Below are 13969 nucleotides of genomic sequence, written 5' to 3'. Positions count from 1 at the left end.
AGCTTTCTAAGTATATTATTCAAGTGAATCAATCTCCTAGTTCTAATTTTAAATATGTATAACGGATTCAATACTCAGCCCATCCCCCTCCCCCATACTTGTCCTTACCATAGTCAATGAATGAAGAGAAGATTGGAAGGTACCCATAGGAAACAAGTGTAAACTGTAGGAAGGGTATAGCAATAGAGTATTGGAAACAAAGAACTACAGAAGTATAGAAAAGAAGATAGGAAAGTTCCAAAAGGAAAGAACTACAGGAAAGTACAGATTGTAGGAAGGGCGTAGAAATAGAGTGTTGAAAGTATACGAAAGAAGATAGTAAAGTGCCAATATTGCAATACTAATTTGATGATGACTAGCTTGTTGAGTTCTGGGGGTTAATTAAAAGAAATGAAATGGAATAAGAAAATCGTCATTTTTTAAATACACCTTTTAAATAAAGAAATTTAAAATGTATGTAAAACTGACTCGTGTGACATTACAATTTACATTTTTTTTTCTTTTTTTTTCTTTTTTAATGCAAAAGCGTATCCAAAAAGCTACCTTGTCCGGAAAAGTAGTATATAATTTTGATAGCATGTGGGCGTTCTAACGGCCTCTATTGCTGTTTTTACATATCCAACTCTTAGGATGTGTTTCAGAACTCAGTTATAAAATGCAATAAATTATGCGAGATAACTTTCAACCTAAAACGGTGGAAAACCACTAACTTGGTCCCTAAAACACTTTTTGTACATAGCAGAGTTTATCTGAGTTCCGGAACATAGCTTTTCTTACATATTAATTTAAAAAAAAAACTTTCCGAAAAATAATTTTTTAAAATAAAATTAAAGGAAATTTTAAAATTAAGCTAAGAAGATAAAAATAACTTTTAAAATTCAAACTCAAGACGACCAGAAATTACTATTAAAGAATAAATGAAACCCAAAACGAACAGAACTTAAATAAACAATCATAGGAAGAAACATACAACAAGTAATAATACAATTGAATAAATAGATCTTAAAACGAGTAATGTTTAGATTGAATATGAAAATCAAGCATAAAACGAAAAAAATATTTTGCAATTGAAGTATAAATGAAACTTAAAACGAACAGAAATTAAATAAACAATCAATGCAAACAAGCATACAATAGATATTAATGTAAATGAATAAATAAGTCTTAAAACGATTGGAACTTAAATTGAATATGCAAATCAAGCTTGAAACGATCAAAATACTGTTACTGTTAAATACTACTAAAAAGTGGCAATAATAAACAAGATTAATATTGTAGGCTAATTAAAATGAATAGGATTTTTTGCACCATAGTTACAGAAACAATTTATTCAATTATTTGTATCACTATTTAAAAATATACATATAATTTTTGGCAATACATTATATATCAACTGCAGTTATATAGAAAAATGATTAATACATTTACAAAGATACCTCTTTTGCACCCAACAGCAGTTCTGGCAATGCATAACATAAAATTTATAATATAAACATTAGGTATTGACATTTTTATTAAAATTATATTTATAAATGAATTTGACATAACTATGTCCATTTTACGAAAAGTGAAGAACAGGGGCATTACAAATAGCTCATTAAACATTGACACAAGAAAGTGTTTCACAAAGATATTAGCAAATTTTTCAGCTCATTATATTGAAAGATTCAGCGCTAAAGTTTAACAACTCAAACCCACACTACCGCAAATTTGCAAGACTTTTAGTTTCTACTGTCAAAAGTTTATTCTTCAAAAAATAAACAGGTGGAAACCAAATTGGACTTGATTAGATGTAGGACGAGCTCTTGGTAAAAGCAGGGAACGAAATCTAAAGAAAGTCCAGAGAGTTTGGTTCATTATAGCTATAAGAAAAAATCACAGAGCAGTTCGCCAGTTGATGATCAATTGTCTTAACCCCCTCGGGACATTCATGACACTACTACTACTACTACTCAAAAATGAGTGTAGTACGAAGCCGTCTGAGGTCAACATAGCTCCACACGCTCCTCTTTCTCCCCACTCTTATAATCTCGACCTCTCGCCTCGTGGGAAGACTTGTTTTTTGATTGGCTCCAGATGAAGGACAAACCCCCCGTATTTTTGGAAATCTCAGTCGTCCTCACTTAGAACGGTTCTAAGGGACGTTCACCGCAGTAATGCTCACAACTCATCTGCCTTCTCAAGGAAAGAAAAAAAATTCAATATAATGAATGGTTTTCTGAATTTGTTCACTTTTATTACTTTAGTAAATAAAAAAATATAACGATTTTAAGGAACAAATATCAGCATATTATGTTTAAGAGGTAATTACTTGGCTAAAAAAAAAAACAACTGTCGTCCTAATCCAGAAATTGAGACAAATGTGCACTTGAACGAGGCTTTCACTTTACCCATCTATCCAACTCCGTAGGACCAAACAGCATAACCGAACCATTAACCAAATGGAAATGTCCAAATTCATGCAAAGTCATCATCAATAAATCTAAGTCGCTGTAAATTTACAAGCAAAAGCAACTTAAATCTAGCAAAATATTCCCAATTAGAACCTTCCATTTAGGGCTCATCAGAAGAAATACCACCTGCCTTAACGGGTTTCGAGGCTTTACTTTCTTTACCCGGCACAGTGGAGCCTCTACCATAAGATCTAAATTATGTTCTTTCCTTGAGAAGCAATAGAGGTTGTGAGTCCTGCTCATGGTAATTTCTCCTCGTTTTGAGTTTGGCGCGGTTATACCTTTAATTCCTGTTCGTTTTGGGTATCTTTTATCTATGATGCTGATTTGTAGCAATTTTCAGCTTTGCATATTATTAGATTATATCTCTGATATTTCTTTGTTTAATATAGTTCTTTACTTTTCTTTGAAAAGCTTGTTTCAAGAAATTTTTTTTTAACTAATAAAATCAAATTACAACTATATATAGTGAGGCCTCCCATTGTTGTCACGATCCCCCAATTTGGGAGTTCAATTTAATGCGATGATGATAATTGAGCCATAAACATAGTACCCAAAAAATCATGAAATTTTTTTTTTTTTACATTTGCATTAGAGTCACGTCCCTTGTCTTTTTTTAAAATCCCCCCCCCCTCCCACGCACACACAACACTGCAGCCCCTACTGTCTAATTTAATGGGGGAGGGGATCGGTTGGACGAAATTTTGAAAAATGCACAAAAATTGGAGAAATATACAAAAACACAAGAAAATGTTCACCCCCCCCCGCTTTTGCGTAGGTGGCCCCGCTCCCTTCAAAAAAAGTTTAGGTTACTGAGCAAGGTTATTGTGTCCTATAATATTTATCATTTAAATTTTATATTTAATTTGATATAATTATAATTATAAATAATAGTAATATTTTTCAATCGGATTTAAGTCACTCACACATGCTAAAATTTATTTTGGAGAGTAGGCATACATGAAAAAGGAAAAAATACAAAATGTAGAAAAATATGAAAAATTACACAACAAATTGAAAGATTTCCCTGGTCAACTCCCTCCTCCCTTCATACGGAATCAAATGGGGAGGAAAAAGTCTCCTGGACTTAGATTATGCTGATGATTTAAGCAACCTAGAAGAAAGTGTGAAAAAAATGAATGAAGTTTTAGAGGTTTTGCGAGTTCAGGGTGCTAGATGGGATTTGAAAATTAATGTTAAGAAGACTAAGTCACTAAGGCTAGGAATAAGTGAAGATGAAAAGGTGACGAATGAAAAGATGATCAGGTGGTACTGCCTTGGTAGTATTATTAGTAAAGATGGTGGGAGCAGTGAAGATATTAAAAGTAGAATAGCCAAGGCTCAGGGTGTTTTTTTCAAATTTAAAAAAAGTGTGGAAGAGTAGGAATATAAGTCTGCAAACCAAGATTAGAATATTAGAAGCTATAGTGATGACAGTGGTCAAATATGAGTCTGAAGCATGGACGCTCCAAAAAGCGGATGAAGATTTGCTAGATGTTTTCCAGAAAAATTACCTACGGATTGTTCTGGGTACCCGGCTGACTGACCGTATTTCAAACAATAGGCTATACGAAAAATGTAGTTCAATACCGCTCTCTAGGGCTATAATGAAAGAAAGGTTGAGGTGGCTAGGGCACGTTGTGCGGATGAAGGACGACAGATTGCCGAAGATTGTTCTTTTCGGTCAACCGTCTAGGTCTAAACAGAAAGCAGGTCGTCCTCGTCTGGGATGGGAGGACGTCATAAAGAAAGATTTAAAGGAAATGGGAACTTCGTGGGTGGGTCTGAAAAGGGAGGCTTTGAATACATTGGGACGGAGGAGGAGCGTGCGTAGCTGTGTTAGCCTCAGGCGGCTTGGTGCTGCGGTGAGTTGTTAGTAGTAGTAGTAGTAGTATTACTCGCTTTAAGATCTATTTATTCATTTATATTATTACTTATTGTATTTTTTTTCCTATGATTGTTTATTTGATTTCTGTTCGTTTTGGGTTTCATTTATTCTTTAATAGTAATTTCTGGTCGTGTTTATTTTAAATTTTAACAGGTATTTGAATATAATGATCTGAATTTTAAAATGGCCTTTACTTTTCTTTGAAAAACTCATTTTTCGGAAAGTTTTTTAAATTTATTTTTGTTCGTTATTGATTGCAAAAAGTTTCAAGTTTTTAAAAATTCTTATTTCAAAGTGAAACTTAAAAAAAAAATCAAATCTTCATCAAAGTATCAAAACTGTATCGAATTAACAATAACCAAGTGAAAAAAGTTTGCCCCCTTTGAAATGAAACCACTTGGAAGCTTATGCGACGACCCATTCTATATGAAGTGTGTCTAGGAAAAAATGGAATGTGGAGGGAGGCTAGCTGCCCTCCGATCACTTTTTACTCTTAAAAAGTAAATTACAACTTTCAATTTCCAATCAAATGAGCCCTCTATGAAGTTTATACGAGCATTCCTTCCATAACAACCATATACACCACCAGAGCATAACTTACAACGCCTACCCTAGGGCCCTGGGGGCTGTGCCGACACCGGAGTTTTTGTTATCTGAACTTTGAACTACTTTTAACAAAATTTCTATCTAAAAAATTTTAGCTGATGCATTTAGGGCGTGGAGGGGGGGGACTAGTTGCCCTCAAATCTCTTTTGAATCTTAAAAAGTGAACGAGAACTTTCAGTTTCTAATCAAATGAACCCTCTCCGAAGTTTATACAAGCATCCTTTCCATAAAAACGATATATGCCCCCAGAGAATTACTTAGAATGCCTGCCTCCGGGCCATGAGGCGTTGCGTCGACACAGGAGTTTTTGTTATCTGACCTTTGAATTATTTCTAATGAAATGGCTATCTTAAAAATTTTATCGGATAGGCTTGGGAAAAAAAGGTGTGTGTGTGGGGGGGGGGCCTAGTTGCCATCGGATATCTTTTTAATCTTGAGAAGTGAACTAAAAATTTAAAGTTCCAAAAAAAAGAACCCTATCTAAAGTTTATACGAGCATCCCTTTAATAAGAACCGGACACGCTCCCAGGACAACACTTACAACGCCTACCCCCTGAGCCCTGGGGGGTTGTGATGACACCAGAATTTTTGTTAAATTTTAACAGGTATTTGTATCTGCTGAGCTTAAGTTTAAAATGGCCTTTACTTTTCTTTGAAAAACTCATTTTTCGGAAAGTTTTTTAAATTTATTTTTGTTCGTTATTGATTGCAAAAAGTTTCAAGTTTTTAAAAATTCTTATTTCAAAGTAAAACTTAAAAAAAAAATCAAATCTTCATCAAAGTATCAAAACTGGTATCGAATTAACAACCAAGTGAAAAAAGTTTGCCCCCTTTGAAATGAGCCCACTTGGAAGTTTATACGACGACCCCTTCTATATGAAGTGTGTCTAGGAAAAAAATGGAATGTGGAGGGAGGCTAGCTGCCCTCCGATCACTTTATACTCTTAAAAAGTAAATTACAACTTTCAATTTCCAATCAAATGAGCCCTCTATGAAGTTTATACGAGCATTCCTTCCATAACAACCATATATGCCACCAGAGCATAACTTACAACGCCTACCCTTGGGCCCTGGGGGCTGTGCCGACACCGTAGTTTTTGTTATCTGAACTTTGAACTACTTTTAACAAAATTTCTATCTCAAAAATTTTAGCTGATGCATTTAGGGCGTGAAGGGAGGGGGACTAGTCGCCCTCAAATCTCTTTTGAATCTTAAAAAGTGAACGAAAACTTTCAGTTTCTAATCAAATGAACCCTCTCCGAAGTTTATACAAGCATCCTTTCCATAAAAACGATATGTGCCCCCAGAGAATTACTTAGAATGCCTGCCTCCGGGCCATGAGGCGTTGCGTCGACACAGGAGTTTTTGTTATCTAACCTTTGAATTATTTCTAGTGAAATGGCTATAATAAAAATTTTATCGGATAGGCTTGGGAAAAAAAGGTGTGTGTGTGGGGGGGGCCTAGGTGCCATTGGATATCTTTTGAATCTTGAGAAGTGAACTAAAAATTTCAATTTCCAGTCAAATGAACCCTATCTGAAGTTTATACGAGCATCCCTTTCATAAGAACCATACACGCTCCCAGGACAACACTTACAACCCCTACCCCCTGGGCCCGAGGGGGTTGTGATGACACCAGAATTTTTGTTAACTGGTTTTTGATCAATTTTAAAAATGGCTACCTCAAATTTGTAGCGGATGGGTTTGGGGAAAAAGGGTATGGGGGGCTAGTTGCCTTTAAATCTCTTGACTCTTAAAAAAAGAACTAGAATTTTCAATTTCCAATCAAATGAGCCGTCTATGAAGTCTAAACGAGCATCCCTTTCATAAGAACCATACATATCGGACCCTGGGGGGTTGTATTGACACCGGAGTTTTTCTTATCTGATCTTTGAACTATTTTTTTTTTTTTTTACAAAACGTCTATCTCAAAATTTTCATCAGATGGGTTTGGAAAAAGAAGGCGTGGGGGTGGGGGCTTGTTGTCCTCGGATCTATTTTGACATTTAAAAAGTATCTTTTGACTCTTGAGAAGTGAACTAAAACTTTCAATTTCCAATCAAATGAACCCTCTCTGAAGTTTATACGAGCATCCCTTTCATAAGAACCATACACGCTCCCAGGACATCACTTACAACGCCTACCCCCTGAGCCCTGGGGGATTGTGTTGACACCAGAATTTTTGTTATCTGGTTTTTGATCAATTTTAATAAATGGCTATCTAAAAATTTGTAGCGGATGGGTTTGGGGAAAAAGGGATGGGGGGGGGGCTAGTTGCCTTTAAATCTCTTGACTCTTAAAAAGTGAACTAGAGATTTCAATTTCCAATCAAATGAGCCGTCTATGAAGTTTAAACGAGCATCGCTTTCATAAGAACCATACGTGCCCTGAGGGCATAACTTAGAACGTCTTCTCTAGGGCCCTGGGGGGTTGTATTGACACCGGATTTTTTCTTATCTGACCTTTGAACTATTTTTTTTACAAGATGTCTATCTCAAAATTTTCATCAGATGGGTTTGGAAAAAGAAGGCGTGGGGGGGGGGGAGCTAGTTGTCATCGGAGCTATTTTCACTATTAAAAAGTGAACACGAACTTTGAATTTCCAATAAAATGAGCCCTCTCTGAAGTTTATACGAATATCCCTTTCCTAAGAACCATATATGCCCCAGGGCATAACTTACAACGCCTGCCCCCGGGCCCTGGGGAGTGGTGTTGACACCTGGGTTTTTGTTATCTAACCTTAGAACAGTTTTTAACTTAATGGCTATCTCAAAATTTTTATCGGATGCATTCGGGGAAAAAATGGCGTGGGGGAGTTTTTGACTCTCAAAAACTGAACTAGAACTTTTAATTTCTAATCAAATTAGCCCTCTCTGAAGTTTTTACGATCATCCTTTTCATTAGAACCATACATTCCTACAACCCCTGCCTTCGGGTCCTGGGGGGCTCTGTCGACCCCGGAGTTTTCGTTATATGGTGTTTGAACTATTTTTTTTTAAATGTATCTCAAATTTCTTATCAGATTGGTTTCAGAAAAAAAGGTGTGAATGGGGGGGATAGGTGACCTCCAATCTTAAAAAGTGAACTAGAACTTTTAATTTCCAATCAAATGAGCCCCCTTTGAAGTTTATACGAGCACCCCTTCCAAAAAAACCATATATGCCCCCAGGGCATAACTTACAACGCCTGTCCCCGGGCCCTGGAGGGTTTTGTCGACGCTGGAGATTTTGTTGTATGATCTTCTAACTATTTTTAACAAAATAGCTATCTCACAATTTTTATCGGATGCATTTGGGAAAAAAGAGCGTGCGGGGGGGGGGGGGGTAGTTACCGGACAATATCTTTTGACACTTAAAAAGTGAACTAGAACTTTAAATTTTCAATCAAATGAGCTCTCTCTGAAGTTTATACGAGAATGCCTTTCATAAGAACCATATATGCCCCCAGGGCATAACTTATAACCCTTGCTCTGAAGACCTTGGGAGGAGGGAGGGGAGTGTCATTCTCAAAGATGTAATTTCCAGAACTTTCAACTACGTTGAACAAAATGGATATATTAAAATTTTGATTGGATGTGCTTGGGGAAATGGTAGGCGTGGAAGAGATATTAGTTGCCTTCTACTCACTTTCGAGTATTAAAAAGGGCACTAGCCATTTAAATTTCCAATCGAATGAACCCTTTTTGAAGTTTCTACAACAATGCTTTCTATAAAAACCTTATACACCCCCCGGGCCTAACTTACCCCCTTTGTCCTGAGGGAGGTGGGGGGGGGGGGCTGTCAGCCGTAAAGACCTAATTTCCTGAATTTTCCACCATGTTGAAAAAAGTAGCTATCTCAAAATGTTGATTGAATGTGTTTGGGGAAAAGGTGGGCGTGAGAGGGGGTTAGTTGCCCTCCAATCTCTGTTGACTATTAAAAAGGGTACAAGGCCTTTGAATTTTCAATTATATGAACCCTTTTAAGTTTCTACGACAAGGTTTTCTATAAAAAGCTTATATGCCCCCAGGGCACAACTTACAACCCTTGCCCTGAGGGCTGTGGGGGAGTGTCCTCCTCAAAAACATAATATCTATCTGGAAATCAACTGCGTAGAACAAAATGGCTATCTCAAAATTTTGATTGGATGTGTTTGGGGAAATAGTGGTTGTGGAAGGGGTGTTCTTTGTCTTCCAATCACTTTTAACCCTTAAAAAAGGCACTAGAACTCTCGATTTCTAATCGAATGAGCCCCCTTTGAAGTTTTTACGACGACCCCTTCCATATGAAGTGCCTCTGGGGAAAAAATAATAATAAATAGATAAATAATAAAACATTGGAGCCGTATGGCCTTTACTATAGGCAACGCTATAGTGTTGCCCCTGATTCATCTTGACACATTTTTGCGAATGAAAAGGAAATTAGAAGTGTTTATAACCGACACATAATCTCAGCAAAAGTGAATCATTTAAGCCTTGGATTTTCAATAAATTGTAATTTAGATAATTGTAGTTAAAACTAAGACCTGAATAGTCATATTTCTAAAAACAACAGTAAAGCCAACACTGTGAAGAACTTTCACAAAATTTTGTAGGGACATTTTAGGAAACAGGTTTATGTGGCAATTTTTGCCATTCAAATTAAATTTATCTGTATTTTTGGAAACAGGTTTATCTGATAATCTCTGCCATTGTAAACAGGTTTGTTCGGTAATCCCTAATATTATCCATGCAAAAATTGTGACTTATAAAATAAAAAAGTCTTACATTACTCAAAAGTAACAAGAATCGCCACATTTTTGAACTTACTAATGAGATCTGTGCTTAGAAATTTTCTTATATACTGCAGTTGACATGCAATCTTTTATTTTAAAAAATACCTATTGTGTTGTCCCTTTTGTTCAATACAAGTTACAGCTGGGGATCTGACCAGAAATTTCATGTTCCAGAAGGAACTTCTACCTTGTGATTATTACATAAAAGAAAATAAGTTTTTTTTAAAACTGAAAGTAAGGAGCAACATTAAAACCCAAAACGAAGGGAAATTGTTCCGTATATGAAGGGTTGCCCCCTCCTCAATACCTTACTTTTTTGCGCTAAAGCTGTTAGCACTTTTAAAAAGCTTCTTATTTTAATTAAATGGGCCCAGTGTCTCAGTAGCTGTTCTAAGAAATTGTGAAAAACAGCAAGGTATTGAGCAAGCGTAAAGAGCAAGGTATTGAGGAGGGGTCATCCCTTCATATATGGAATAATTTCTGTTTAATAGTAAAGTTGTTCGGAATAATAATTTAATGTTACTCCTTACTTTCAGTTAAAAAAAACTTTTTTTTGTATTTAATATATCATCGGCTTATTATGCTGATTCCAAATGTATAAGATTCATTAAGTTTAGTTTAATCAACGTAATCAACATCAAATTCAGCGCAATAAGCGTATCAGTAGTCCTATAGAGAAGTACTAGGTTTCAAGCTCCAATCTAAATGTGGACTTTTGTATTTTTGCCAGAAGAACGGTCACAGATGCGGGTTTATTTATTTCCAGGGGTGGTTGTATCAAACCAATGGTGCTAGAATATTGAGAGATGGCTCATTAGAACGGAAATCAAAAGATATAGTGGCTTTCTAAAGTGACCTAAAAGATTTGAGGGCAGCTAGCCCCCTCCCATGTCCTCTTTTCCCCATAGTCATCGGATCAAAATTTTGAGATAGCTATTTTTTTATCATAATTGAAAGGCCTAATAACAATACCTTTGAAGATAAAAAAGGAAAGGTCTTTAAGTTATGAAATTTGCTCGTTGTTTACGGATACCATTTGTTATTGGGAACTATGCAAAGTTTTTTCGGTTTATGGGGGGATGAATTTCCTCTGGGAGATTTTTCCATGGAGAGAGACGTTTCCGGGGAGTGATCTTTTCAGCAGAAATTTTACACTGGGGGAATTTTCTAGAATCCCTGTACTAAATTCTTTTTATTTGTCTTACTTTCTATTTGCCGACTCAATTTTACATTTTAAGATGTTAGGGGTAATTATCCGGGGTGAATTTTCATTGGGATTGAATTGTCTAAAGGATATTTTCGTGGGGAAGGGGGGTATTTTTTTGTGGAAGGGGAGACAGGTTTCCCAGCATTATTTCAAAATCAATAAGAAATTAAATAAAAGCACGTTTTTTCAACTAAAAATAAGGAGCAAGATTAAAACTTAAAACGAACAGAAATTATTATGTATTTGAGGGGAGTTACCCCCCTCCTCAATGCCTAGCTCTTAACGATAAAGTTCGAATTTTTGTCTCACTTCTTTAAGAATGACTCCTGAATCATAAGGGTCGTTTAATTAGAACAATTAGAAACTTTTCAAAAAGTACTAAAACACTTTAGAGTGAAGAACAAGGTATTGAGGAGGGTCAACTCCCCCTCATATATGTAATAATTTCTTTTCGTTTTAAGTTTTAATCTTTCTCCTTACTTTCAGTTAAAGAAAACTTGTTTTTATTTAATTTTTAAAACAGCGAACATAAAATAACCAATAGCATTAAAGAAGCCTAAGTGAGTACATAGGTGTGGGTGTTTGGTTTGTATCCAAACTCCAGAATAGTTCTACTAAAGCACCCTTTACACAAATGCATAGCTAGACATCCCTTTTTAGCCATGATTACTTTTGACCAATCAGAACCACATATAAAATGGGAAGTTATGGTTGGTTGAAATTTAGATAATCATGCACGTGAATTAAGACCTTAGTTCTTACTTCCCACAAAGGAGATTTGAGGTGCGTTAACCCCTTTGTTAGATGTTATGATGACTGAAACCCAGCCTCCCCTCAAAGACGGATGAAGAAAGATTTAGTTAGAAAATAATCTGTTTCAAATGTTTCTTACTTAAATGTTTAATAAATTTTGCTAAAGGTCTTTCACCAACCTGGACAATTCAAAATACAGCTTGAATAAGATTCTTTTCTCCAGAACATCGAATTCTTCTACTTCTTGAACAGATGTATTTGTTTTCTTATTTGAATGTATGTTCTCTCAACTTGAATTTGAATTCTGTTTACATGTTTGTAGATTCGGATTTCAGCTGAACGGTGGTATTTATAAATTTAAATTACAAAATTGGCGATTATATCTGAACTAATCTGATATTCAGCATAAAATAATTCCCTAAAAATTTGAATTCAAAATATTCAATTAAAAAAATTTGAGAAAAATGCTGACTCATAAAAAATGCAAAATAGTAAGCTGAAAAGCCACTCTGTGGCAAATATGAAGCTGTATAAACTATGAGTAAAGCATTGAGGGGTTAGTAATATTTGCAAAGTTAATCCCTCTGGGCTTCTAAAATGGATTCTAAGACATTGAAAATATAAATTAAGGATACTTTCGCAAGAAATTTGCTTGGTTATAATTATATAAACGGATAAAAATGGTTCTTCTTCTTCCTCTTTGTAGCAGAGCATACGGGCCACTATGATGGCTTATGGCTTGAAGTTTAATTTTAAATTCTTTTGTTGATATTCACCGAAATTTCTACACAAAATAAAAACTAAACAAAAAGATAAACGGACAACTTTGGCCTCATTGATTTTATTTAATTTATTCAGTTTTCATTCCAGTTCTTTATTTATTCAGTTAATCTTTTTATTAAGTTCTCACTGATCCAGTTTTTGATTTTAGTTTTTTTTAGGGAATATATTTCTAGATTAAATGATACATTTTTAGGTGTGGTGTCGTAAGTTTTGAAGGACCTTGCAAGCTTCATCAGGACTTAACACTAACATATCCTGATTGCTGCCCTAGATACTCTTGTTCAGAAGAAGCAACATATGACCCTCTAGTATGATTATCAAGAGTATATTTACCGCATCACGTTCTGCCATCAATCTGCCATGATGAAAAAAAACTTGATTTTTATGCAAAAATTAGTATTGTACTTTGTTTGTTTTTAAACTGGACGGTTAATAATAAAAAAAAGATGAGAAAAATCATAGGCTTTTGAGCTTAGATTTGCGAACAGATTTTAGCGACTATCTCAAAGAGTATTACTAACCTACAAAAGAGAGTGGCTGTAGTGTCGAGAAAAAAAAACTTTGACGCTATCTATGATAGCGCTTGGCGCCACTTGGTATTTTGTCAGTGTAATAATAAGAACAATTAATTTAATTTGTTTAGTTGATAAATTAGTGTAGTAATCAGTATCTGATCTCAGTTCCTGACAGAAAAACGATCACAAAGCTTTAAAAAATGCTAAGATACTCTCTGGACTAGCTGGTCATATTTAGGGAATACTTTAGAAGCTATGATCGAGACTTCTATAAAATCAGGGTAAAATCGTTGAAGTATTGATGACATTGTCGTAAGGAAAAGATTTAAAACCGTTTAGAAGCATTTGCAGAACGAAAATTTATGAATATGTAAATTTATGTATTATATTCGGTTATGTAAATTTCAAAATGCATTTTCAGCAGTTTCAAAATATCTAGGGCACACAAACGTAAATTAACGTTAGCACAAAATGAGTACAAAAAGAACAAAATAGGACAAAACCGTTAGGTCAAAATAAACAAAATGTAGTATCAAATGAGACAAGATGAAGAGAACGACCTGGGAAACGTACATATACGACGGGTGATAATGAACTACCTAGAGTTCTGGACCATCGAAAGTGACAAAACCAATCCAAGCAACTAAGGCAAAATGCATTGAAAAAGTGTCTTAAGCAATGATAAACGAGAACAAGTCAAAAACAAAATTGAAGAATATAGAAATATTCAGTTAAAAGATAAGTGGCAGCAAGAATCACAACCACTCAAAAACGAAAGTGAAGAAAAAAAGTATGCGGTCACAAGACATTGGACAATGAGGATCAGAACATGGGCACCCATAAGCTGAATTCCAGGGGGGGGGCAAACTTCGTCTAATTGCTACTTTTAATGCTATATAATAGAAATCTCAGAACAAAAATATAAAAATAAGGCAGCACCATTCAGCAAGGGGGGGCAAGAGCCCACCCCCTGCCCCCCCATATGGGCGCCCATGGATCAGAACAAATGAAA

General features: G+C 35.3%; 2 protein-coding genes across 5 annotated transcripts in view; one reads left to right on the top strand and one right to left on the bottom strand.

The window, feature by feature from the left end:
- LOC148940621 (uncharacterized) overlaps positions 1–12894 on the top strand; it is a 32127-nt gene extending 19233 nt beyond the window's left edge. Inside the window, exon 3 of the mRNA XM_089105301.1 lies at positions 12636–12894. Within this exon, the coding sequence (XP_088961427.1) occupies positions 12636–12756 (121 nt within the window). The 3' untranslated portion in view covers positions 12757–12894. The remainder of the gene's footprint in view (positions 1–12635) is intronic.
- LOC148940617 (protein SpAN-like) overlaps positions 1–13969 on the bottom strand; it is a 278317-nt gene that overhangs the window by 2487 nt on the left and 261861 nt on the right. The window contains exon 1 of one of the 4 annotated variants that reach the window (XM_089105675.1): positions 9692–9962. The exons of the other annotated variants lie outside the window; for them this stretch is intronic. The gene's annotated coding sequence lies outside the window, so the exon portion shown is untranslated. Of the gene's footprint in view, positions 1–9691; positions 9963–13969 lie in introns of those variants that run through there. 4 annotated transcript variants of the gene reach the window in all.

The sequence above is a fragment of the Artemia sp. Qi Xiang Cuo genome, chromosome 19, assembly GCF_049724085.1.
Source record: "Artemia sp. Qi Xiang Cuo chromosome 19, ASM4972408v1, whole genome shotgun sequence".
NCBI classification, from domain to species: domain Eukaryota; kingdom Metazoa; phylum Arthropoda; class Branchiopoda; order Anostraca; family Artemiidae; genus Artemia; species Artemia sp. Qi Xiang Cuo.
This window is presented reverse-complemented; position numbering and strand designations above follow the sequence as displayed.